General features: G+C 37.3%; 5 protein-coding genes across 10 annotated transcripts; 2 read left to right on the forward strand and 3 right to left on the reverse strand.

The window, feature by feature from the left end:
- The first annotated feature begins 3617 nt into the window (after positions 1-3617).
- Positions 3618-5207, forward strand: LOC126661062 (uncharacterized). Its single transcript, XM_050354822.1, has 2 exons — positions 3618-4257; positions 4437-5207. The coding sequence occupies exons 1-2, from the start codon at positions 4197-4199 to the stop codon at positions 5042-5044; spliced, it is 669 nt and encodes a 222-aa protein (XP_050210779.1). The 5' UTR covers positions 3618-4196; the 3' UTR covers positions 5045-5207.
- A 446-nt stretch (positions 5208-5653) lies between these two features.
- LOC126662084 (E3 ubiquitin-protein ligase SINA-like 10) lies at positions 5654-6495 on the reverse strand. The gene is made up of 2 exons (XM_050355971.2): positions 6409-6495; positions 5654-6334 (listed from the first exon to the last, which is right to left on the reverse strand). Exons 1-2 carry the CDS (start codon positions 6493-6495, stop codon positions 5654-5656), a joined length of 768 nt encoding a protein of 255 aa, XP_050211928.1.
- Positions 6496-7956: 1461 nt separating this feature from the next.
- On the reverse strand, positions 7957-12581 carry LOC126662085 (uncharacterized). Its single transcript, XM_050355973.2, has 4 exons — positions 12334-12581; positions 12058-12214; positions 9532-11699; positions 7957-9344 (listed from the first exon to the last, which is right to left on the reverse strand). The coding sequence occupies exons 2-4, from the start codon at positions 12197-12199 to the stop codon at positions 8049-8051; spliced, it is 3606 nt and encodes a 1201-aa protein (XP_050211930.1). The 5' UTR covers positions 12200-12214; positions 12334-12581; the 3' UTR covers positions 7957-8048.
- A 459-nt stretch (positions 12582-13040) lies between these two features.
- On the forward strand, positions 13041-17917 carry LOC126662317 (protein DA1-related 2). Of its 6 annotated transcripts, none has more exons than XM_050356254.2 (12): positions 13041-13486; positions 13592-13761; positions 15209-15293; positions 15370-15514; positions 15624-15760; positions 15850-15920; positions 16210-16329; positions 16428-16640; positions 16725-16787; positions 16881-16999; positions 17339-17397; positions 17482-17917. In XM_050356254.2, exons 1-12 carry the CDS (start codon positions 13420-13422, stop codon positions 17814-17816), a joined length of 1584 nt encoding a protein of 527 aa, XP_050212211.1. In that variant the 5' UTR covers positions 13041-13419; the 3' UTR covers positions 17817-17917. The 6 variants fall into 6 exon arrangements, with proteins under 6 accessions (XP_050212211.1, XP_050212213.1, XP_050212215.1 ...); XM_050356256.2 differs by having other exon boundaries at positions 13042-13486; positions 13616-13761; XM_050356258.2 differs by having other exon boundaries at positions 13042-13453.
- Positions 17918-18204: 287 nt separating this feature from the next.
- LOC126661041 (AAA-ATPase At3g28510-like) lies at positions 18205-19784 on the reverse strand. Its single transcript, XM_050354793.2, has one exon. The coding sequence runs from the start codon at positions 19756-19758 to the stop codon at positions 18262-18264; it is 1497 nt and encodes a 498-aa protein (XP_050210750.1). The 5' UTR covers positions 19759-19784; the 3' UTR covers positions 18205-18261.
- Positions 19785-26376: the final 6592 nt, after the last annotated feature.

The following is a 26376-nucleotide window of genomic DNA, read 5'->3' on the forward strand; positions in this document are numbered from 1 at the left end:
TGAAAAGTTTTTTTAAGTTTAAAAGTAACAATTTTGTGCCCAATAATATCATTGTCAAAGGAAAACTTTTGCTTTAATTTTGGCAAAGTAAATAATATACACATCAATGACATCATCAATATGATTTGGTATGTACAAGTTGATTTTTTTGTCATATATTAAACAAAAGGCAAAAAAACATATTTAATATTTAAACTTTTGTATTATAATATACTTTTCAATTGTATAATAAAAAGCGTTGTTAATACGATTAAAATAATTATTTTATTTTCTTTTAAATTTATTATGTTCGATTTGATTTGATAAAGAAAAACTCAATGTCTTAAAAGTTAAAAATATAAAGAGTCCATGCATACAAGCCATAGTAAAGAGACTCCGATTTTGAAAGATATAATAATACTTAGATCCAAATATGCATTTTACTTTCGAAAAATAAAATTTATTTGAACTAAACAAATTGCATATGATATCATCAAAAGACAATTGATACCAATTATCTATTTCAACAATTAATCAATTTTTTTTGGGTTAATTTCATAAAAATCACGATTTTTGCACGAAGTTTCATTTTAATCACGATTTTTAAATATTATCATATAAAACATGACCTTTTATTTTTTTTCAAATCTATCACTAAATTATTTTTCGGTGTATTTTTGTTGACTTGGCAACCGGAATCCGACCAATTTGAAAAAAATAAAAAATAAAAATACACCGGAAAAATATGGACGTGATACATTTGAAAACAAATGAAATGTCAGAATTTTATATGGTAACTTTTGAAAGTCGTGATTAAAATAAAACTTCGTGTAAAGATCGTAATTTTTTTTATGGACTTAATCTTTTTTTTTTTTTACTTTCGAAGCTTAAGAAACAAATTTGGTTTAAATATTTGAATCAAATTTATGCTCTTTCTCTTTCCTTTATATTGTTTTATCATCTTTCAATTCAGCATGGCAAAAAAACATCTTTCTAAGCTTTTTAAGAACATGTATTGTGATATATCAATTGTCATCACTCATTAACTGAAAAAGCTTCTTCATGTTTTTATCCTAAATAACATCTTTATTTGTTCCATTCTAATTAAATTAAATAAAAAGTTAAAGACTAACTAGACAGAAAAATCTAACTTATTTTATGATTCTTTTTAATAAATTTCATTTATCCGACTATCTCTAAATTAAATGAGTCTAATCAGCTTTGATTCATTTATGTAGGGGTGTGAACGAAACAAATCAGACCGATAAGTAAACTAGACTAATCAATTTGGTTTATTTGTTGTATATATTTTTTAGAAAAATAATCTGGTTTAGTTTTTATTTTTAGAAATGTTAATACGTATATATAATATGTTTTAATAGGTTTAAATGGTTAAAATAATATTATTTATTCTAATTTAGTTAGGTTTAATTACTAAATTTAATCTGTCTTATTTTTTTCATATTTGATCAAATTTAAAATGAAATCAAACCAAATTAAATTTTTTCTTTTGTTTTAATTTTTTTTATTTTCTTCAAAAATTAATTGATTTTAATATTTTTTTTCCATCAAACTGAACTGGACCGGTGCATAATGATACATAAATAGCTACGATCTTTGGCTCATACAAATCAAGATCCACCAAAAACACAAAAACAAAAAACTTTTAGAATAGATCGATGTGCTATAGCTCAAATAATATAAACACTGAACACCAATCTACTAAATACGTGAGTTCAATTCCTCTAATTAGTGTTCTCCCTCCTCAATTATATATATAAAACCGACTTTTAGAATGACAATGGTTAATAATTAAAAGAAGGGTCTCATGCCTTAAAAATCCCGATCATTTAGCCCATTTTCAATCCTATTCTGACGTTAAAATTTGGTCAATTTTACTTTATTTCGCATTTTTTCGTTTCAATTATAACTTAAGTTTTCAATTTTTGACAGTTTCTTTAATCGAAGGATGAAATCATTCAATTAACCAAGTCTAAAGATAAAATTTTATTTTTTCTATTCAAAAAAATACAAATAGATCCTTCATCTCTAAAAACTAATAAAAACCAATAATCTAATTAAAACTAACTTAAATTTTTAATTAATTTAATTAAATCTAAATTAATTTAATACATATATAATTTATTTTTTAAATAAAAAAAGTCAAATCACCCGATCACCCCGAAACCGTCCAACTTTGATCCTAAACTCAAAACGAAACCCAATCCGTCTTCTCCATGGAATACAAATCAGTGGGTTCGAGGAAGACGAACTATGGAAGACGAACCTCTTCCTCAGGGAAGATGAACATGGTTCGTCTTTTTTTTGGAAGACGAACCCAGATCTGAGTTCGTCTTCTGTGGAGAAGGTGGGTCAGTTTTGAGTCGGATTTGGGGTCGGTTAGAAGCGTTTAAATGTCGAGAGAGTTTGATGTTATTTTTATTTAAAAAATTAAGGGTTAATGTCAAAAAAAATCATGAACTTTATATGTTTTTTCATTTTAACCACGCAGTTTAAATTTTCTCATTTTCATGCACGAACTACCACTTTTTCTCAAATCATACACGGTGCTGAGGTGGCACTCATTCATTGGTGTAAAATGACCTCCACCTCAGCGAATTACAATAATGGAGCCGTGACATCTCAGCACCGTGCATGAATTTGAGAAAAAGTGATAGTTCGTGCATGAAAATGAGAAAATTTAAACTACGTGATTAAAATGAGAAAACGTGTAAAGTTCGTGAATTTTTATGACATTAACCCAAAAATTAATTGTGACCTTACTATATTATATAAAATTAAAAATTTATTATTATTTGAATTTGAATTTGTGGAAAAGAATATTTTTTTGTGTTATTTATAACATTAAATGCTATTTTAAATATAAAAAGCTTTTTTAATTTTTTTTCTAAGCTTAAATGCACAAAAAATCACCAACTTTCGCATGTTTTTGGTATTTGACACGAACTTTTATTTTTGGCATATAAATACACGAACTATCAATTTTTTTACATATATGACTAAGTTTCCGTTTTTGGTGAAAAACGGCGCCGTTTTATGTCAAAAATGGTGTCCGTGTTATATATGCAAAAAATTGATAGTTTGTGCATATATATGTCAAAATTAAAAGTTCGTGTCAAATACCAAAAATACATAAAATTGGTAATTTTTGGAGCAATTAAGCCTTTTTTTGAAATAAAAAAAATCAATTTAATGTTTAAAGGTTCTATTAAAATGTGTAAATACAAAGTAGAGTAACATTTACCAGTTTTTTTGAATTTTTTCTAGGCTTAAATGCACAAAAAATCACCAAATTTCACGTGTCTTTGGTATTTGACACAAACTTTTATTTTTGGCATAATAAATACACGAACTATCATTTTTTTTCATATATAACCAAGTTTCCGTTTTAGGTGAAAAATGGTGCCGTTTTATGTCAAAAATTGTGTCCGTGTTATATATGTAAAAAATTGATAGTTGTGTATATATATGCCAAAATTAAAAGTTCGTGTCAAATACCAAAAGTACGCAAAAGTTGGTGATTTATGAAGCAATTAAACTTTTTTGTCGAAATAAAAAAAGATCAATTTAATGTTAAGGGTTCCATTAAAACATGAAAATACAAAGTAGAGGGCTAATAATCACCCACGGACCCTGACTTTAGGGGTACCTTACGATAAACCCCCTGATAAAAAAAAACGATCAGTAAACCCCCTATTCTTTGTGACGGCTGCACGTAAACCCCCTGAGCCCATTTCTCGCCGATATTTTGGCAAAATGATGACGTGGCACGATATATTCACTGACGGCTCTGCAAGTCACTCTGCATGCATGTCAGACATGTGTAAGAATGTGTAAGGCTGTGTAAGGTTGTGTCGGTTGACTTTTTTCAAAAAAAAAAAAAAAAAATCATTTTTACCGCTCGGTTAAAAATCACTTTCTCTCTCTAACATTTTTAACTTTTCCCTCTGTTCCCCCTCATTCTCTTTAATTGTCATATTTTCAAATATTTCATCCTGTCTTCGTCTTGTTCCTTTTTTTTCGTTCCTTACCCTAGGTCTACTACTCCTGCACTCTTATCGCCGTCCATCGTCTTCATCTTCTTCTCTTCCATCTTGTGTGTTATTTCGCCCCTATTCAGTTCTTCGTTTTTCTTCGTTTGCTTGTGGCCCTTTCTTGTCTAAATATTTTTCGAGGTCTCTGTTCTTTAACAGAAAATGGGATCCACAGAAATGAAAAAAATGGGAAAAGAAGACAGAAAAGGGAAGAAACGAAAAGGTATGTGTGTTTTTTTTCGCCGGAAGAAATTTTTTTTGAGTTGTGTTTGGTTCGTTGGTGATTGTTTTTGAATTTTATTGGTATTTTATTTCTTGTTCGTCATTGCCTGTTGTTTTGGTTTGGTTTTCACTGGTTCATTAATTAAAAATTGGTCTTTGTTTATTTGTTGGTTTGAGCAGCTTGTACTGAAGATTGTCTTTTTGAGGTCTTTGAAATTATTCTGAACTACAATGGACAGTTTGAAGACTTTGGTTATTTTAATGAGGATTTGGCTGTTAGAAAATTTCATATTGAGGATATAGGATTAAATAGTCTAGATAAGTGGTTACTTGAATTGAAGGTTGAGGGATTGTTAATGTATTATTGGAGGCGGGCTGGCATGTATACTGAAGAATTAATTCCCATGGAAAATGATGACCATGTCATGGACATGGCACTGGCTGGGACACAAGATGGTAGTGTTGATGTGTATGTTAGGAAGTTAAGTTGTGTTGACGTGTGCAACCTAAGGCCTGTATTTGGACACACATTATTTGAGTTGAAAGAACTTGAAGATGGGGATGATGCATTGGAGCAACAGGGTGTTGGTGAGGCTGAACCGGTGGGGGTGCTGCAGATTGAAGGTCCTGTGGAAGCAGTGGAGGTGCCGCAGATTGAAGGTCCCGGTGAACCAGTGGAGGTCCTGCATATTGAAGGTCAAGAAGAAGGTGAACCACTGGATTTGCTGCAAATTGAAGCAGTTGAAGAACCCTCGGAGGAGCAGCAGCAGATTGGTGGGTCAGACTGAAGGCCGAGACACTAGATTGACCTATTTTTGGGCCATATGAAACAACATTTGTAACCTTTTAGGTTAATATGTATGTTGCATTTTATATTATTAGTGACAATTTGGATTTTAGATCAAAATGAATGTTGATTACAAACTTGGAATGTATTGTTTGCTTATGTTATTGCTGTTTTGTTTTTAATATTGGTTGTTATTGTTATTGAAATTGAGTAAAGTTTGTAGTTATCGTCGTTCGGTTCGTTTGAAACGACCTACATGTTCCATGAAACTGATAATTACATATGGACCCTATACTTTTATTTTATAATCCGCCATGGACCCTCATGTATTCTTACTGATCATCTGTGGACCCTTCAATAAATACGCACTTTTGAAATTTATTAAAACAACATTAACCCCTATCAATAATGAAAATTAGTCAACCATAAAGATACAACATATATCAATCAACCATTATATAAACAAATTTCCAAAATAAAACAACTACGAATTACAACTATAATATTCATCAACGATACTACAATATTCATCAAGCAAAAAAATAAAACCTATACTAGAATATTCCAAATTACAACAGAAAACCAGAAAACATGTTGACTAAGGGCAGCGTTAAACATCATCTGCAGAACCAAGCTCCAACGATCGATATACCGAAATTTCCATCTTGATCAACCCGTCAGCAAAAAACTCTTGGTCGCTACTATCAAGAAGGAATCCTGTCAATGAACGGTAATACTTGTTGGTGTCTTGAAAATTCTTGGTAGAAGAATGAAACCTGTGCACTGACGATTCATCAAACTTCACTTCGATGTCATAAGGGCAGCTTCCGTTTGACAATGGGCCGAGACAAAACACTGTTATAATATTCCCATAAGAGCACTTCGTGTTGTTCAGAACAAACACAACGTCTGATTGTTCTTCTTGGAGAAGCAAACCCCTATCATGCATGTCCACAGAAACTGCAAATTTACGTCCAAAGTTAAATAGTGTGAGAATATCTTTATGCAACTCTTTGCAGTGAGCATAAATGGTTTCGGACGAGCCCTTCACATTGCACTCTGGAATCGGGCATGAACACTCTATAAAAGAGCAGTATTTCTCGTGATCTGTCTTCTCGTCGTAATTGAAGCTTTCTTGGCAACCATATACTCTGTTCTGGCAGTAAACCGTTAAAGACTCCACGACTGCTTCCATTATCCGACAGCGCATCGGTCCGATTGGCAAAGTGCAAGCATGACATTTACCCATCTTTACAGAGCAGGAGTTGCATGTTGCATGTCCATTCTGACACTGAAGAAAAGGAAAAGTTAGAAAATTAAGAATAACCTAAAGTGAATAAATATATAAATGATGTGGGGTCAAACCTGAATAATGGGAGGGCGTAGAGGTTCACAGCATACGGCACAGTCCATGAGTTCAAGATCAAACGAACGGACTCTATTTTCAGGCATTGCTGCGTTGTTTTGAAGATGAAGGCGAAAGTGGATCACTTTAAGTATGAATGATAAGTGTCTTTGTGTGTGTTAGTAAGTAAGCATGATTACATATTTAAAGAAGTTGGATAGATGTCTTTTCATATTCTTCACTTAAGCGGTGTGTTGTTTCCCAAGTGAGTGGATGTCATTAATGACGATTTTGGTTAATGAAAGGGTATATTGGTTTCTTAAACAACATTAATGCTGATAAGACAAGTCAGTATGTATAATTAGCGATATTGGGCTGTAAAACATCATTAATAATTACTCTAGCATATTTAATTAATTGCTCTATCATAATTAAAAAAACACTGTCTGAAATTAAAAATTATTTAATTAATATATGTAGCATTACAACCCATAATAATAATGAAGCAACATCATTTAATAATTATTCAATTTTTCCTCATGCAATGCAAGCCTACACTGCATCCTGCAACTGCACAAGCAGCACAAAAACCAAACTTCATGTTCCTGGTTGACCTCTCCAAGTCTGCACACTTGACCTCCATGTCCTTGATCTGGCCCTTCAGTATGTCTATCTCCATAAAAAGTAGACCGCTTTCCTCAAACAAGATTCCATTTTCATCGCGATACATCTCAATGGACTCCTTCAATCCCTGATTTTCGTCTATGTACATTTCATGGGACTCCTTCAATCCCTGGAACTCGTCCTTTTTAGCAGCAAGCAAACTTTTGGCCTCCTCCAGTTCAACAGTCATGACATGGAGGTCAAGTTTCAAGTTTCGGACCACCGACATTTGGTAAGTCATGTCATTCTCTAGCCAGGCAAAAAAATTACACTGATTCTGGACAAATTTAGTTCGAAAAAATAAAAGGCGAAGTAAGGTCAAAAAATTAATGTAAATTACTTACAGTTTGAATTTTTTTTGTAAAGCACATGAATTACTTACAGTTCGCTTTGAACAAGCGTAAAATCTTCGAGTGGGGTTCCTATCCGTTGAAGAAATCTGTAGGCGACATGGGATTCCGCAATCGCAAACCACTTGTGCAGCTACTCCTTCCATTTTTGGTTGTAATTTTTGAGTTGAGTTGCAAGCGTTAAACACTGGATGAGTGGGGCTGGATGAGTTGTAGGCGGATATTTATGGGCCACACTGTGGGCCAAGGATGATTGGGTTGTTTTTCATAGGGGCTAGGTCTGTTATAATAATGAAATATTAGGGTCCATGCTTGATCATATAAGAAAACAAAAGGGTCCATGATTGATTATTTCTAATACATGGAGGGCCGTAGGATATTATACTTTCACTCAAGCGTATGACAATAAAAGACAACCATAATCTGGCACAATTAAAGACAATCATAAACGAACTTCATTTACACAAATAAAAACCATTCAGAATAACATTTCCAACCATTTACATTTGCACATACACCACCGTACGCTTCTAAACACAACAAAGTTGGGGCATCTAGTAAAATATATCCATGTGTTGCCCAAAACAAAAAACGTTCCTTAACAAAAAGCACATGGTACAAAATATACATCCATCTGTTTTGTTGCACTACTTGTTCGTTGTTCGTTTCCTCAAACAGTCCCTGTATCGCGAAGGGACTTCTCGACCAGCAGGCCTCTTTCCTTTTCTCTTAGCAGCTCGAGCAGCTTGTGTAGAAGTGTCATGACTGGGTTCCCCTGCACCTTGCTGTTCAACCGAGGCTTGTTCTGTTGCAGAATAGGCTCCACTTAGGTGTACGCCAGACTCTCCTGTTGGGGCCTGCTCTCCAGTTCCAAACTCCCCACCTGGAACCTCCCCTGCATCTGGTGCTTCTCCCCCTGTTTCATCCCCTGCAGCTCTTGCTTCTGGCTGAGTGTCACCCCCACATGCAGCTTGGTCATTGTCCTTTTTGCACGTCCGTTTGTTGTGGCCAAATCGGTTACATTCACTGCATTTAACCTTCTGAAGCCCCTTACGTCCTAACTTTGCCCTCTTTGCATGGGCCTCCTGTACAGTCTGTTCATGTTGCTGCTCTAGCTCTTCCGCTTCCTTTCGTCTTACCGTCGATTTTCTACCCCGCTTCTTTGTTTGCACAGGCGAGGGAGGAACTATGATATGGAATGGATTTGGATCGGTTTCCCACATATCAGCCCCATTCAAAGGGTTGATAACATAGCTGTACACTTTTTGGTAGGTGGCTTTTGTGTAGCAGTCGTCCACATAGTTCTCTGGGACCTCATTGTTCTCATAAATACAGGGGCATGCGTGAACGCATGGAATCCCAGTGAGGTCCCAACGCCTACATGTGCAAGTCCTTTCATCCAAATTTACCACGAACTGACCTCCGGGACCTATAACTTGCACTTGAGGACTGCCGGCAGGGTGTGCGGTGTAATTCCAACCCTCTTCAATTATCTTGTCCAGTTTTTTCCTAATTTTAGGGCACAACCGCGAATTAATCTTGCTCCCAAAAATCTGTTTGTCATGGATCCGCTTCATCAGCTGAGTCCTAATCATTTCAAACATCGTCAAGATAGGTCTCGTCCTCGAAGTCAGTACATATTTATTGAAGGCCTCCGCTAAATTGTTCAGCAATATGTCACACTTGACTTGCGGCCTGAAATGTGCCCTGGACCAATGCTCCCTAGATCTCTCCTCAATCCAGTTGTAGCCCGCCGTATGAGTATTCTCCAAAACTTTCATGGCAGCATTCAATTTGGATGTGTAGGTTGCAATCCCAATGTTCCATATAAGCGGCTTTAAATGTTGCAAGTGGAAGGTGGTTCTGAAATTTGCCCACAGATGCCTCCAGCAATACCTGTGCTCTGAATGTGGAAAAAGCGCGTCCAGTGCATGTATGAGGCCCTGTAGAAGCACAAGTTAAAGACATTAACAAATGATCAACTGTGGACCCTAACGTTTAACAGATGATCAACTGTGGACCCTAACGTTTACTAAATGATCAACTATGGACCTTACTGATAAAAATGCACAACTATGGAAAGCAATTACCAGCTTATATAATGAATGTTCTGTTATGGAAAGCAATTACCTTCTGTTTGTCTGACATGAAGGTTGTCCTGTTGCCCAGATGCAAATCAGCCTTCAATAGCTCCAAAAACCACGTCCAGTTTTCAGTATTCTCAACCTTCACCCATGCCATAGCCAGAGGATACATGCAATCATTGGGGTCAATCCCAGTTGCAGATAGCAACTGACCCCCATACTTCCCCTTCAACCAGCAACCGTCCAGACAAACGATCTGCCTCAGCCCATTCCGGAAGGCATTCTTCATTCCAGCCAAGCACATGTACATACCCGCAAACTTTCCTCGAGGCTCTTTAAAATCCACTGTGCTCCCCGGATTGGTTCGAAGGACCTCCCTTCGGTAGTCATACAACTTAGCATACTGCCCATCCTCATCCCCCTCCAATTTTCTTACAGCCCTGAGTCGTGCTCTTCGTGCCGTCTGCACACTGATCTTCTGCTTCAGCTCCTGTGCAATCTTAGCAACAAACTGCTCAGGGTTGTAATCTGGATTGGCCCTAAACTCCTCCAAGAAACTCTCAGCCAGATAGGCACTGGTCATGTGGAAATTCGATCTTCTCTTCGGGCAAGTGTGTACCAAGTTCAGGGTCTTCACTAGGAATGTTTCATCATCCGGATCTGACATGTTTTGCTTGGATGCAAATATTTCAAACCGACACTTAGGTACATTGTCACTCTTGTCAAAGCACTTAGCCCTGACACGGGTCTTCTCGTTGACAGGAAAATGCAGTTGATACCTGTGTTTGATGCCCCACTGCCTACATGTTTTCTTGAATTGCTCTCTGTTCACAAATTGCAATCCATTCTTGAAGGTTGGATTTTCCATCTCTTTCTCCTCGTTGAACATCCTGAACTTCACCCGACCGTCACCGTCAGACTCGGAAGCCGTGTTGTTATCATCTGAAGCAATGTAGTCCGAGTCTATCTCCTCCTCCTGCTCGTCAGCTTCTGGATGTATAGTTCTATCAACGCCCCCCGGGCGAAATTCTGCCTGACTCTCTCCCCTTGGTCTCCCACCAGATCTCTGTGAAGATCCAACATCTACATCATCCTCATGTTGGGCATCTGGTCCCTCTTCAAAATATTGGCCCGTCGATCTAAGCTCCGTTATCAAATCGTCATCGTCGTCCCATATGTCGTAGTCTGGGTCGACGATGTAATCTTCGACATTTAGCTCGACGTCGTCAAGAGTTGGCTTCTCACCCTCATTCTTCCCCCTTTGACCGGATTGTTCCTCTGCTTGAACCTCATTTTGGTCATCGTCATCAAACAGCCCCTCCATGCCCTCTAGCTCCTCAGCCATATGATCAAATAGACCCTGTGCCATCCTCTCTAGAGTTGAAGGGGGACAATCTGGCCCCCCTTCTGGCACCTCCCCCTCTTCAGTAACCTCTGCCAATCTGGCCTCAGACTCTTTCTCTGTCCCAACCACTTCTTCATGTTCATTTAAATTTAAACCCTCTGCCAGCCCCTCCTGCGCCTCATCCAGCCCCTCCTGAACCTCATCCAGCCCCTCCTGAACCTCATCCAGCCCCTCTTGCACCACATCAACAAACGGGTCAGGCTCCCAAGCATCTACAACTGCAGCCTGCACACCCTCTTCCAGCCCCGCTACTGCATCCTCCGGCTCCAATGCATCTATAACTGGTGCCTGCACATTGTTGTCGTGCCACTCAATCAACAAAACCCCCTCAATTTCTGGTAAAATCACAGGTGGCCCCTGATCTTGAACTGGTATATTCACCTCTACCCCTGGCCCAGCCTCCGGGTCCACAAGCTCCTCAATAACAACAGTACTAGGGGGAAGAGGAGGAGGCTCCAAGTCAAGCTTAATCTTTTCATGTAACTCTTTAATGTCCTTGACAGAATACTCCCTTACGTATACCTCAACAGACCCTGCCTTTAATCCTGTCACAGCCATTTCCCTGAAATCTTGTTCATGGTTTATCGCCTTTATCCCATCCCGGTATTCGATTCCCTTCGGACACCAATGGTAATCAACAATGGCTTTTCCGCCGTATAGCCTCCTACACCATGTGTCAAGGTTGGACATTTCAATCTCACCAATATGGTATATCCTACTTTGAACTTCCCCACCATAATAGGCCAAGTCACCAAGATCCCCATGGTGATGTAAATTAATCTGGAATAATTTGCCCCCTCCTGGTGAAACTGCAAAAAGAGAAAATAACCAATGCATTCATTTCTAAAGCAAACCAACAAACCGCACAATTGGATACACCCACCAACATAACAACGACAATAAATTCTCTATATCCTAAACAACCAACACAGCAACAATATTTAATTTTAAACAGGAACAGACCAACAATAAACTATTCATAAAACCAACACACCACAATAAAGTATTCACAAAGCCAACACAAAATCCAAATTTTCACCAAAAGCAAGCATATAAAGAAATATTATCACAAATGGACCCACAAAAATCATACTTCATTTTCAGCACACCAGTTCAACATAAGTGGTCCTAGAGGTTATGAGGTCAACATTTACACAAGTTTCGTACCTTCGACTACTTCTTGACTGCTTTCACTATCAGTATCATGGAGTTGTAAAGGGTTATCTCGACTATTTGACCCTTTTTCCCATCTCTTGTCTCTTTCACTTTGCCTTTCCCGCTCCCTTCGCTCTCGTTTTCTTTTCCCCATTTTTTCCCTTTACACCTGCCAACCACAAGCCTGTTAAAGTTATACATTACACGAACCAAATAACATAAACACAAACCCATTTTCAAAAATTCAAAAAAATTTCCATTTTCAAGAAATTATAAAATGTTACATACCCAGTTGCTAAGAAACGAAGAAAACCCAAGAAGACGATCAAGAAACCAAACCCTAACAGGAAACTAAGAAGGCGACGAAGAAACGATCAAGGCGAAGAAGAAACGAAGTAGGTACACGAAAAGAACAGAAAGGACGTTTTTTTGGGACAGAAATAAAATCAAATAAACTAAGGGAGAAGAAGAGGGAAAAGTTAAAAATGTTAGAGAGAGAAAGTGATTTTTAACCGAGCGGTAAAAATGATTTTTTTTTTTTTTTTTTTGAAAAAAGTCAACCGACACAACCTTACACAGCCTTACACATTCTTACACATGTCTGACATGCATGCAGAGTGACTTGCAGAGCCGTCAGTGAATATATCGTGCCACGTCATCATTTTGCCAAAATATCGGCGAGAAATGGGCTCAGGGGGTTTACGTGCAGCCGTCACAAAGAATAGGGGGTTTACTGATCGTTTTTTTTTATCAGGGGGTTTATCGTAAGGTATCCCTAAAGTCAGGGTCCGTGGGTGATTATTAGCCAAAGTAGAGTAACATTTACCAGTTTTCAACGTTAAAATTGAAAAGAGGCTAGAAGGGGGGTATTTTTTAAGATATTGGCCTTAAAAAAGAAGTATCATGTGCATTTCAAACACCCAATCAATTTACCCGGCAAAAGTTCTCATTCAAAAAACAGATGGTTAAAGAAAATTGTTCTCCAGCTCCGATCCAACACATAACTACTCAAAAGAAACCCGAAAATCGCTTTCTCTTTCGGTTCTACTAATAAATTTTGATTGATTCCGTTCTGCAACATCCCCACCGTCACTTCAAATATTCTCCGCCTCACCAAAAAAAGATTCCCCACATTTTCTCATATCTTAAAGCTTTCTTTTTTTCGTGCTTTTCTCAAGCCAAGAATCTCTCTTTTCTTCCTTTACTTTCAGATTCCTTCGTTCATTAATTAATGAACTCTCCCCTTTTTAATCACACAATGTTCCTCTTACGTTCCTCCCTTCTCTCCACATTTTCTCTCCTCGTCTCTCGCTGTTATTTTCGATTTCTTGAGCTCGTTTCGCTTGCGTTTTTACGTAAAAGATTCGTGTTTTCATGGCGCCTCCCGCTTCTTTTTCGCCGTCTTCAGGTGTCAGTTATATTTCTAATCCTTGTATTTATGGTAATCATCTTCCGGGTTTGGTTTTTTTTTAAAAGTTTAAAGGATGGGTTCTTGAATTTTTCAGTTTTTTTTTTTCTGTATGGGCAATGTTTTGATGTTAAGCAGGGGATTTTGTTTCTTCATACGCAGAGAGGAAATCTCGGCTTATGAAATGGCTTAGTAAGTTTTTTAAAAGTGGGCCGAGTGGCGGCGGCCGCGGTGGCGGGAGTAGCCGGCATCCACAGCTTCTTGGAGAGGAAAATATGGTTAGCTTGCGTGCTCCGGCGAGATCTTTGGTAAGCTGTGTCATTTCATATTAGTTTATGAAATTGTCAATAGTTGATAATTAATAGGATTATGATGTTTCTGTTCATAATCAAGCAGAGATACTTCATTCAATCAACCGTTTACCGTTTTAAAAACGTGTCGAAAACTTAGCGTTTCAACATAAAACTTCATTTTTAAATAAAACAAAACCTTAAAATTCAACCATTTCGTTGTGTCTGTGTTCAAGTGTTTTATTTTTTAGTGTCCGTGCAACTTATAGCAATCAATAGTGGTCATTTTAGTTAGAATTGATGTCTATTAATAGGTGATTTTTGTCCAATTATGCCACTGCATGGTGAAATAAGTTTGTTCACTTAGAATTTCTATTACTTGTATAAACATGATAAAAAAATTATTCCTTCTGATAATTATGATGAGCTAATTTGGTGGTAAATTTTGTTAATTAGCATTTAAATAGTTAAAAGAATTTCAAAAGCTAAATTTCAGATTCTTCTGCAACTTGTATAATTGAACGGCTAATCTGTGTCCAAACATTTGCTTTTGTAAGTACTTTTTTCAGCAATTTTTATTTTAAATTGTCAATTTTACCCTCTCTTTTGAAAGGGCGTGTTACTGTTGCATTATCAGGATAAAGCTTTTGCATATTAATTTAGTATATTTAGTGATTCTTTGCCAATAGTGATGCCTATTTACTCATGCCATACCTTAACTTTAATTCATGTGCAAGCCACTTGGCTTAATTTAGTCCCTCCTTTTTTTTCAGAATTTATGCACTTTAGATCAACCATTTATAAAGTTAGATCATGGTTGTCATCTCCACATGTTTTGAGGCTAAAATATTTGGTTTATAGCATCTTTTGATTGATTAGTGAAAGATTATTCCCTTTTTGTTTAAAAACTTGAAATTTAATTGGATTTTTGTATTAAATTTATGATATGCTTTGGATGAATGGATACTATTACTTATATGACAAGCAAACTCTTTTATGGCCATGTTATCAACTATTATCAGCTTTTGGATGTTTCATTGATATAGTACATGTTATTGGTATCTGCAGTAGCTGTTAAGTCAGTTCATTGTGCTTAAACAGTAAAAATTTAATTTACAGTACAAAATTGGATTATTAATGTTCCATAAATTAATTTAATCTTGTTTTAGTACATCGTTTTGTGGGTAATTTGGAATATTGGACACGGATACGGCGAAACAGTGTTGTGTTTTAAGGTTTTCTATATTAAAAATGAAATTTTGTGTCCCACACGCCAAGTTTTCTACACGTTTTTGAAAAAGAAACGTCGATTGAATGAAGTGTCTGTATGCAAATAAAGAGGAACAATCCTAGAAAGGATGAAGTCTAATTCATACAATTTCGTTATGTAACTTGTACAAATTGGTGATCTAGAGATGAAAAAAAAGAAAAAAAAAACATTAATTAGCTGAATTGTTTTTGTCAGGATGAGCATTCTAGACATGGTAAGGAGAAAGATGAATCTGATCATGCCATGGCACTTTCTCTGTCTGAAGATTGGAAAAGACCAGGTATTTCATCCTTGTCAAATTATTTATTTCTCATTGGATTTTGTAATTTTGTATTAAAACATTGATTCTTTTTCAGGATATAGATGGAGAACAAATCACGACGAAGAACTCGCTAAGGCGCTTCAGGATAACCTCAATTCATCAGGATATCCTCCTTATGCCCCTAATCAATCTACATATCCTCCTTATGCCCCTTCACAATATCACCACAGAGGTTACAGGTTAGATCTTGAATCGAAATCTTCGCCTTGTGGCGGATTTTAAATCTCATATGTTAAATTTGGCTTAAGTAAGTATTATGTTCATGAAAATTACTGTCTGCAATTCTAGAATTTGTGGTGGCTGCCATAGTGACATTGGTTATGGCAATTATTTGGGATGCATGGGACAGTTTTTTCATCCAGATTGCTTTCGTTGTTCGTCTTGTCGCTATCCGATTACTGAGAATGAGGTAGTTTTATATAAAAGTAAGCAAATGCAATTGATGATTCTGAAATTTTGGTTTGATTCTTAACAGGATGTTCTTGTTTCTGTTGATCTAAGTTTTCTTTGTCAGGTAAAGATCCATATCATAAGTCATGTTTCAAAGAGTTGACTCATCCCAAATGTGAAGTCTGCCATCAATATGTAAGAAAAAGAGAACCCGTTACATCATTTTGTTGCGTTTTCTAGTTTACACGCTTTCTGTTGTCAATTACGAAAAATGTTAGTTTCCAATTTGTATTGACAATTAAGTCATGTTGCATAAGAACTTCTCGAGTCAAAATTGTATTTTCATTTCCGGGAAAACTTTGAAACTCGAAAACTCTATAGTTAGACATTTCCTGTTTCAGCATTTCTGTTTTCGTGCTACATACTACAAGCAATCAGAAAAAGGATATTGGTTCATATCAGGATTCTGACATCTTCATTTCAGATCCCAACAAATGATGCCGGTTTGATAGAGTATAGATGCCATCCATTCTGGTCTCAGAAATACTGTCCATCACACGAACATGATCATACAGCTCGATGCTGCAGTTGTGAACGCTTGGAGGTACATATATTTACCTTAATTTTAGCACAATGGAATATCTAATTTTCTTTGGTACTGGTCATATTTACATTTTCTTCTTCTTTATTACCTTCCTGAAGTCCCGGAATACGAGATACTATTGTTTGGAAGACGGACGGAGCTTATGCTTAGAATGCATGGAATCTGCTATTACAGACACCGGTGACTGCCAACCACTTTACCATTCCATCAGAGATTATTATGAAGGGATGAATATGAAGCTGGATCAGCAAATTCCTATGCTTCTTGTCGAAAGACAAGCGCTTAACGAAGCTATTGTTGGGGAGAAAAATGTATTACATTCTCTCTTGCTAGATTTTTCCTTTTAGGCATTTGTGTGCTAAAACTGCTCTTATTGAGTTATGGTTCTTGTTCAGGGGTATCATCACATGCCTGAGACGCGGGGTTTATGCCTATCGGAAGAACAAACTGTTACTAGTGTATGATATCGGACAATTATACGAACTTAATAGTATTTCAAGTGAAGAACCAAATGATAACATACTCTGTGTTCTCTGTTTGATTATATGCAGATACAAAGGAGACCAAGGATTGGTGGAAATAGACTAGTTGGAATTAGAACCCAACCGCAAAAGCTGACTCGAAAAAGCTGTGAGGTTACTGCTATTCTCGTACTTTACGGTCTTCCAAGGTAACTACATTTACTCACAAATGTAACTTGTAAGTTAAAGATTCTGAAATATCATTTACTAATGAAATTAAGTAGTAATCATAATTTCATAAAGACAACAGGAAAAGGAAACAATCTTTAACAGTCTCAAAATATGTGTCTTAATTATGAAATTTAGGATCGAAAACTGGCTGGTTATGAGTAAACACAGTAGCTCATGTAGATATCTGAATCAGTTTCCAGTTGATATTCTATGGATTCCGTAATTTTAATTCAGTCAAACGCCATGGTACACTATTACTGAGGCCGAAAATTTATGTGCCTATAGCAACTTGTTGAACTTACGCCCCGTTTATGCAGACTACTAACCGGTGCTATTCTTGCTCATGAGTTGATGCACGGTTGGTTGCGTCTAAAAGGTAAAACATAAAAACATATACTCATTTGAGTGTTTCTCTGCAATGATATTCGATCAAACTACATTATCTTTGTCGTAAATTCAGGTTACCGAAATCTGAGTCCTGAAGTAGAAGAAGGTATATGCCAAGTACTCTCGTACATGTGGCTCGAATCAGAAGTAGTATTGCCATCGAAAAGCATGCCATCTACATCCGCAGCAGCAGCAGCATCCTCTTCCTCCTCTTCTTCATTGTCTTCAAAGAAAGGCGGAAAATCCAACGTGGAAAATAAATTGGGAGAGTTTTTCATGCATCAAATAGCCAATGATGCATCCCCTGCTTATGGAGGAGGCTTCAGGTCTGCAAATGCTGCTGTCAATAAGTACGGTTTACGTCGAACTTTGGATCATATCCGGCTTACAGGACACTTCCCTTTGTAATACTAACAAAGACTATTATTATTCGGATTTAAGTATCAATTTGCTCTTTGAACACTTATACGCAATGAGCAATTAATACAAATTTTAATTTTTTTTCATTACTTAGTTCTTTGGACTTGCTAATTTTTAAAAATTAGACAAAATGTATCAATTATGAGAGTAACTATCAGACTCTAAATGATTTTAGAGAAAATCACTCTAACACTCTAACACTCTTGACATTTACTATAGTTTATAGTTTTGTTCTTCAGTTTTTAGTTTTCGTTTATATTTTTGTCCTTTATCTTAGTATAAAAATAGCTTTGCATAAATAAAAACAAAAATACATCTTAAAATCTTAATATTTAAATATCAAATAAGAACAAAACAAACAAAAATTAAACTACAATCTTAACCTCCAATTCTAATAAAAAAAACAAAACAAAAAAACTCAACCAAAAAAAATCTAAACTCTTCCAAGTTTTTTCAATTTCTTCAAAACATATTTTAAAGCTTTTCTTTTATTTCCCTCAGCTTCTTCCTCAGCTTTCTTCTGCTTGGCAACTTCATCTCCCTTCTTCTCCACAGCTTCTACCAAACTCTTCAGAATACAATCCACGTCACTTCCCGGTACAATAACCGGCATCAAAAGCTCCGCCACCTCCGCCGGAGTTACATCAACTCGGTCAAGCAACTCACCAATCTTTCCAAACAACACATGCGAATCAATATTCAAATACTTCTGCGCCAGAATCTTGAAACCCTCGAGTTTACAATACGACATCTCTATATGATAATCCATTCTCCCCTGTCGGATCAGCGCCGGATCAAGTTTCTCTTTATGATTCGTCGTAAATATCACAATCCTTTCGCTTCCACTCGCCGACCAAAGTCCGTCAATGAAATTTAATAAACCTGACAGAGTCACCTTACTACCTTTCTTCTTCTCGTCAGAGTCAGACTCATCACCGCCGCCGCCTCCGCCGCTACTGCCAATCAAATCCTTCAACGGATCATTATTATTCTTATCTTTTACTCCGCTACTTCTTTGTCCCGTCAGATTAAGCGAACAGTCAATATCTTCAATAACAATGACAGACTTACTATTAATATCAATCAAAAGCTTCCTTAACTCAGTGTTATCTTTAACCGCCGTCAACTCAATATCATAAATATTATAATCCAAGTAATTAGCAATGGCAGCGATCAAACTCGATTTGCCGGTTCCCGGCGGTCCATACAGAAGATAACCACGCTTCCACGGCCGGCCAACTTTCGAAAAAAAATCTTTTTCTTTCGAAAAGGCTACGAGATCGTTCATGATCGTCGTCTTCTTTGTCGGATCCATCGCGATCGTCTCAAACGTCGCCGGATGTTCAAAAATCACGTGACTCCATAGATTATGCCTATAACCCCACCAATTATCACTCGGATTATTAGTGTAGAGCTTACGTTTCCGATTCTTGACCGTCGCCGCCTTTCCAACGGCGACCACATGGTTTAAGTACTGATCAAGAACTTGAACTCTATGCTTCGGGTGAAATTTGAGAAGATATTGCCGTTTAGAAGTAACGGAATTGTATAAAGATATGGATTTAGGGTTGGGTTTTATAGTAACGGACTTCCATTTAAGTTTAACGCCGTTAAAATAATCAAGAACAACTTCGTCATCATCCATGGAAAATAAAAAGGATTTACTCTTTTTAGTTAATTCACCTTTGAGTTGCTGAACTTGGTCGGTGGATCTCGAGCCTAGATACGATTGAATTGCGGCGAACGCATCGTTACGCATGAATCGAGCTTCATCGGGATACTCCTCGAATTTTACGCACATTGTCGGATTGAAGTAATTCTTCAATTTGTACCATATTGAATCAATGTAGTACTGAAAAATCGATGGAAATAATTGTTGGTACGTAGACCATAAACACATGAATAAAACACTTGATTTTAAATTCTCCATCGTCACTTTTGTGTGAAGAGTAGACAACTTTTGTTAATGAGACATAAGACTTTGCCCGTAGCTCTATATATATAGGAATTTGACGACCAAAACTGTTCAAGTAAAACATTAGGATTGTCCTAAAACTCATAGGATTAGGCTATAACTACTTGTTTTCTGTAGTTCTGATTTAATTTCTAAATCTTAATTGGAAATTGAATCCCTTCAAAATTTGGATTAGGCGGATTTTTTCCATACATAATATAGTATCGTGACTGTGGAATGAATTCATGTGAGTATGGGTTCATTAAGATCCGATCTAAGCAAGGAATTCTCAAATATATAAAAAATGGTTAATTTCATAAAAATCACGATTTTTACACGAAATTTTATTTTAATCACGACCTTTAAAAGTTGCCATATAAAATCACAATTTTTATTTTTTTAAAATCTATCATTTCAATACTAAATTCTTTACTAAATCATTAATAAAAGACCCAAATTATAAATTGACACCAAATATTATTATCTTTCAGTTAGAGTATGTAAAATTAGTAATTTTTAATTAGAAAAAATACACCAAATTTTACTTAAGTGATAGATTTGAAATAAAATGAAAGATCGTGCCTTTAAATGCTATCTTCTAAAGATCGTGATTAAAATAAAATTTCGTGTAAAATTTATGATTTTTACGGGATTAATCCTAAAAACACATTCTATCAAGATTTAGTATGTTGATTATTATCTATGGACTCGATTAGATATGCTTATTTGCTCGGGTTTAAGCAGGATGGGATCGGATCTAGCCGGATTTGATTCTTTTTAATTCAAGTTTAAGATGTCCGAGCTCGGTTCGAATCTCTTGTAAATTAATTATTCAAATCGATCAAGTCCGTGTATTATAATTAAACGGATTCAGACTGCACATTTTTAGACTGAAATATGAAAAATCAAACAATTATGAAAGTATATAACCGTTCATAAAATCAAATTTATGAGCTCGCTTTCTCAGCGGATCGTGAGATAAAATTAAAAGTTTGAATCTGACTCAAGTCGGACGAGCCTGGCTTGAAGGATGCTCAGTCCCATGATCAGGCTTAGACTCGAGATATAATGTTATTTTTACTGGATTACTAAACACCGTTCCTTTTTACTATGCACTGCCCCCACACATTATTTTTTTGCCCTTTTCTTTATAAAAAAATAAATCCTCTGAATTCATTCAAACCTATCAAACGAAAACCATATTATACAGTGTAAATGTTGGGTTCCGAGCGAGATAGATGTCGGGAACCGTCGGTAAGCATTCGATTTAAAGTTTTTTTATCGTATAAATTTTTTTTATTTTTTTAAAAAAAAAAAATCTGGGCTGACGTCCCCGGATCCCATCAGCCTGGAGGACGTCGACCTGGGACATCAGCCCGAAAATGGGACGTCAAAATGGGAAGACGTCCTTCTGGGACGTCTCTCTTCGGGGGAGACGTCCCATAAGGACGTCTCTCCATCTGGGCCAACGCCACCTGGGGGCGTCGGCCCAGATGATAGATGTCTTCACAGGGCATCTGTCATCTGGGCCGATGGCACCTGGGGGCGTAGGGCCCACTGGGAGAGTTTAATATCCCGTAAAATTTTAAAAATTTAAATTGCGAATTCCGATAACATTTTAGTAGTTTACGTAATTTAAAGTCGTTTTGTGATTATATTCGAAAACGTGTTAATTAAAGTCCGGATTTCGAAAAGGGTTAATTAAAGTCCGGTTTTCGAAAATATATATAAAAAGAAAAGAAAAAAAGAAAAACACATATTCATTGTCATACATGAAAAGAGAAATGAACGAAGGATCATTTTGCCCCCTGAAGTTGGAACAAAGTATCAAAAACGTCCAAATTAGCGAAACAGGATCACTTTTACCCTGAACTTGTCAATTTTGGTACAAAACCCCCCCTCCCCAATCTCAGTTTTGCGCGTGTAACTCAAACAATGGTTTTGACAAAACCACCAATCAAAAAGCTGATTTTTCCTAATTAATTGAGGGGGTAATCTGATCCATGTTTCCTAATTAAAATTCTCAAATTAAAAGAAAACCTAATTTCCCTAATTTCTCCAATCTTCAAATTGAATTCGTCAAACTCAGGAACCCTAATTTCCCTTCTTCTTCATGATGTCGAGTGGATCGAATTCCCAGGGTTCTTCAGCTAGATCTAGGAGACAATATCGCCCTCGACAGAGGCGTGCTAGCAGACCTGATTACAACTATCAGGGAAGAGCTCGTTACTGTAGATGTGGGTTTTCTGTTAAAGCTCCGGTTTGGGTTTCATGGACAAGAGAAAATCCTGGAAGAAGATTTTATGGCTGTAAAAAGGGTGCGTTTGGATGTGGTTTATTTGAGTGGTTTGATGAAGAACCGTTTACCAGTCGATCCAAGGATGTAATTAACGAATTGTTAGATGAGCTTGATGAAATGGGGATGGGTGAAGGGAATTTCAGCTACATTGAAGATCGGGAAGGTCAGAGGTATGCTGCTGAATTGGTTAAATTGGTTAGAGAAGAAGGGATGAAATACAAGAAAAGATTCTGGTGTGTTGCTGCCGGATTTGGTTTAGTGATCTGTGTGTTGATGCTTGTAATTTTTTTTGTTATTGCAGCTGTTATATGAATATGATGAAAATTGGCTTGTAACTTGTATCGATCTGAATGAAATTTCTTTTGCTTCTGGTCTGAATTTTTCTTTGTTCTGAAAATATGAGAGTCTGTGTGTATATGAACTTGAACATGAACATGAACATGAATTTGGAAGGATCAAAAACCCCCCCTGAACTTTGTTAATTAGGATCAAATACACCCTTCATAAAATTTTGTGATTTTGAACCATAAAAACAGAAGATAATAACTTAAAATAACCTATTTGTAATGGATCTAAACACCACATTGTCACAAACACTTGATTTTAACAAACAGTTGAATTTGACAAAATGGCACAAAACACTTGTATTTAACAAAATAACCAACTGAGGTTACAAAATATGTCCTTCATTCACACCACATTGTCATATAATGGCAGAATCTGCATACAAACTTTACAAAAAACACATAAAAACAGTTCTGAGACACTAAATTATAATATAAAATAAAGAATAATAGTTCATGGCTTCCAATTTGGTTTAGGAGCTGGCTGCTTGAAAGGGGTATTCACTCTCTTCTTTGGTTTTTGCTTCTGTGCTTGTTGTTGAGGTCCCATGTTGGGCATCCTTTGCATTGGAGGCACTTGTGAGCTACTTTGTACCCCTGAGTGGCCATCCTGTGACAGTTGAGATCCCATGAAAGTAGACTGCTGCAAATTGGAGAAAGGATTTGGTGCATTGACTGAGTTTGAATCAGTTTGGGAAAGTGACTGGCCAGATACTGTCCTTGAAAAAGCCTGGGGACCCACACTGCAAAATGTAGGAGGAGTAGGCCTTGAGAAGGCTGGGGTAGGGGCTGACTCAGCAGCTTGCCTTTTCTGCTGCATCTGTCCAATCCTCTTTTGAACCTCAGCTTCCAACTGGTTAGTTGAGACACTTTCATTTCCATTCCACTGAGGTCCAGTTGCTCTAAATCTCCCATAGAATGGTCTCCCCTCATTCTGGATTGTGGTTGGTTTATGGTGTATTTTCCTTTGTGCCTCACTTGGTACTGGATTCTGTGAGTTTGCCATCCTCTTCCCAAGCTCACCAGGCTGCATGCAAAGAACACCATATTTTTAAAAATGGAGCAACATAATGAAATACAACAACTATTTGCAGTTTTTAAAAACCTTACATTAAATGAGACTTGTCCAGTACTTGTATCGCGACATAGTCCTGCTCCGACAGAATTAGTCGGGTGTTTTTTTGCTTTTCCTTTCTTATTTGCCACAGGTGGTGCTTGCTGCTCAGGGTTTGGTGTAGGAGTTCCAATCTTAATGCCAGCAGCAGACTGCACTTGTTCCTGATAAAAAACATATTTGGATCAAAAACACCTCTGAACTTACTTAATTAGGATCAAACCCCCCCCTGAAGTAGTCATTTAAGTATCAAAAAACCCCTTGAACTTAGTTTTATAAGAAAAACAATTAGCAATAACATAAGAAGTAGAACTAACCATGTTAACTGAATCTTGTTCATCTTCATCCTCATCTTCAACAGGGACTTTACCCTTTCCCTTATCCATTGCAGGAACTGGAATGCCATTTTTCTTCTTACTACACCCTCTAGCATTGTGCCCTTTGCTATGGAAGTAGCTGCAAGACATAGCATACCCTGCCTTTGACATTTTGCCTGAGGGTTTGGGTTCCTCTCTGTCCTTTCTTCTAGCTCTTTTGGGTCTGCCAGCTGACTTGTATGCCACAGGTGGAATGAGAGGCTCTTTTCCAGTTCTGGGCCACATTGCCTTACCTTTCACTGGCTGCATCACATATGCATAACTAGCCAAGTATTTTTCCTTAGAGTACCAGGGGTCTATCCCAACCAACAAATCACCATATGGATCACTATGGTATAAGGCACATATGGCATGTGGACATGGGATTCCAGTCAAATCCCATGCCCTACAAGTACAACTCCTAGTTCTCATGTGGACAGTATGCCTATTCTCATTTTCTGACACTTCATAAGCATCATCCCCATTAAACTCTACATGACAGCCACATGCCCTATTCATGTTCTTTTCTAGCAACATCACACTACTAGGACTGACTCCAGTGAACCATTTCACACACTCCATTCTTTTCCTGTGAATCCTACTCATTGCATCTTTTTTAATCCACTCCAAAAGAGACAATACATGCATTTTCCTAGCATCTAACAAATCCCCATTGAATGACTCACACATATTGTTATCCACAGCATCACACTTAGAATGGAATGCAAAATATGCTTTGCACCATGTGTGTGGTGGATATATAAGGAGGTGTTCTACAGAGCCATTACCTAAAGCATCCATTTTCTCTAGCTGGTCATGGAAGTATTCTTCAAAGCTGCTCCTGGCACACATCCAAAACTGTTTTCTGAAGTCACCTCCTCTCCATCTTTTCTGCCACCTCATGAATATGTGTTGTGCACACCATCTGTGTTATGCCTCAGGTAAAGTATCCTTGATAGCTGGAAGCAGACCCTGAAACAAAGGAAAATAAAATGCAAATAAGGATCAAAAGCCCCCTCAAACTTTGCAAATAAGGATCAAAAGCCCCCTCAAACTTTGCAAAAAAGGATCAAAAGCCCCCCTAAACTTTACCAATACTTATAAAAAGACCCCTTAAGTACAAGACAGTAATAAAAAGCATAACAACAGGACACTAACCTTTTGCATATCAGTTATCAGTGTTAGATTGCTTCCATCTCCAAGATCAAGATCACTAACCAGGTGTTTCAAAAACCACACCCAAGTAGCTTTGCTTTCTGATTTCACCACTGCCCAAGCAATAGGGAATCTTTGATTGTTGCCATCCCTTCCAACTGCAGTAAGCAACTCCCCTTTGCAAACTGTCTTCAAAAAACAGCCATCAAGTCCAATCACAGGCCTGCATCCAGCCTTCCACCCTTTCTTCAAAGCATCAAAGCAAATATAGATAGCTCCAAACTGGTTTGTGTTACCATCAGTCAAGAGGTCAACTGTTGTTCCAGGGTTGGTTGCCAGTAGTTCTTCTCTGTAATCCCACAGCAAACCATACTCCTCCAGATAATCACCTTCTAACTCTTCTAGCAGAATTCTCTTCACCCTCTTGCATTTGATGTCAGTCACATCAATCTTCAACTCCCTCATTGCCCTTGCTTTTAACTCCTTGGACTTCAAGTGGCTGAAACTTGGCTTTGTAGTTTTCCCTAAGCTTGTTTCTTGCTTGGATCAGTTCTTCATCCCCCACATCTGAGAAATAATCCATCTCATTTGTATAGTCAAAATCCTCCTCACCACTGCTCAGCTGTTCCTCATCATCCACATTATGAGTGATTTCTCTTCTTTCACATAGATGTGCCCACTTTGAAACCTTCCTCTTCCCCTTGTCAGTAATTGCAGTCTTGCTCCTAGCTGCAGTCTTCTGCTTTTTCTTCCTCTTATTATTTTTTGGGGCTTCTGCAGGTTTCTGCATACCCTCATTTGGTGCTCCACTGCCTGTTGCAGCTCTCTGCAATCCTTCTTCACTCACCACCTCATTTGTAAAGTTCTCAAGCCACTCCATATCAAACATGTGGGCAGCTTCCCCAGCCATGTTATCTTCCCAAGTAGCCCAATCTTCTACTAAACCTTCAACTTGCTCCTCAGGTACTGGATCATTTAACCCTTCCTCAGCTACTGGGTCATTTAACACCCCCTCATCTACTAGATCATCTAACCCCCCCTCAGCTGCAGGTTCATTTAACCCCTCCTCCTCAAATTGATCATCTACTGGATCATTTAACCCCCCCTCAGCTGCAGGTTCATTTAACCCCTCCTCAAATTGATCATTTAACCCCTCATTTTCCCCCTCTACAATAGGATCATTTAACCCCTCCTTAACTGGATCATTTCCCCCCTCCTTAACTGGATCATTTCCCCCCTCCAAAACAGGATCAGTTCCACCCTCCAAAACAGGATCAGTTGCCCCCTCTATATCCAATCCCTCATCCCCTCTATCTGAACTGCCCT

The sequence above is a fragment of the Mercurialis annua genome, linkage group LG8, assembly GCF_937616625.2.
Source record: "Mercurialis annua linkage group LG8, ddMerAnnu1.2, whole genome shotgun sequence".
In the NCBI taxonomy this organism is placed as follows: domain Eukaryota; kingdom Viridiplantae; phylum Streptophyta; class Magnoliopsida; order Malpighiales; family Euphorbiaceae; genus Mercurialis; species Mercurialis annua.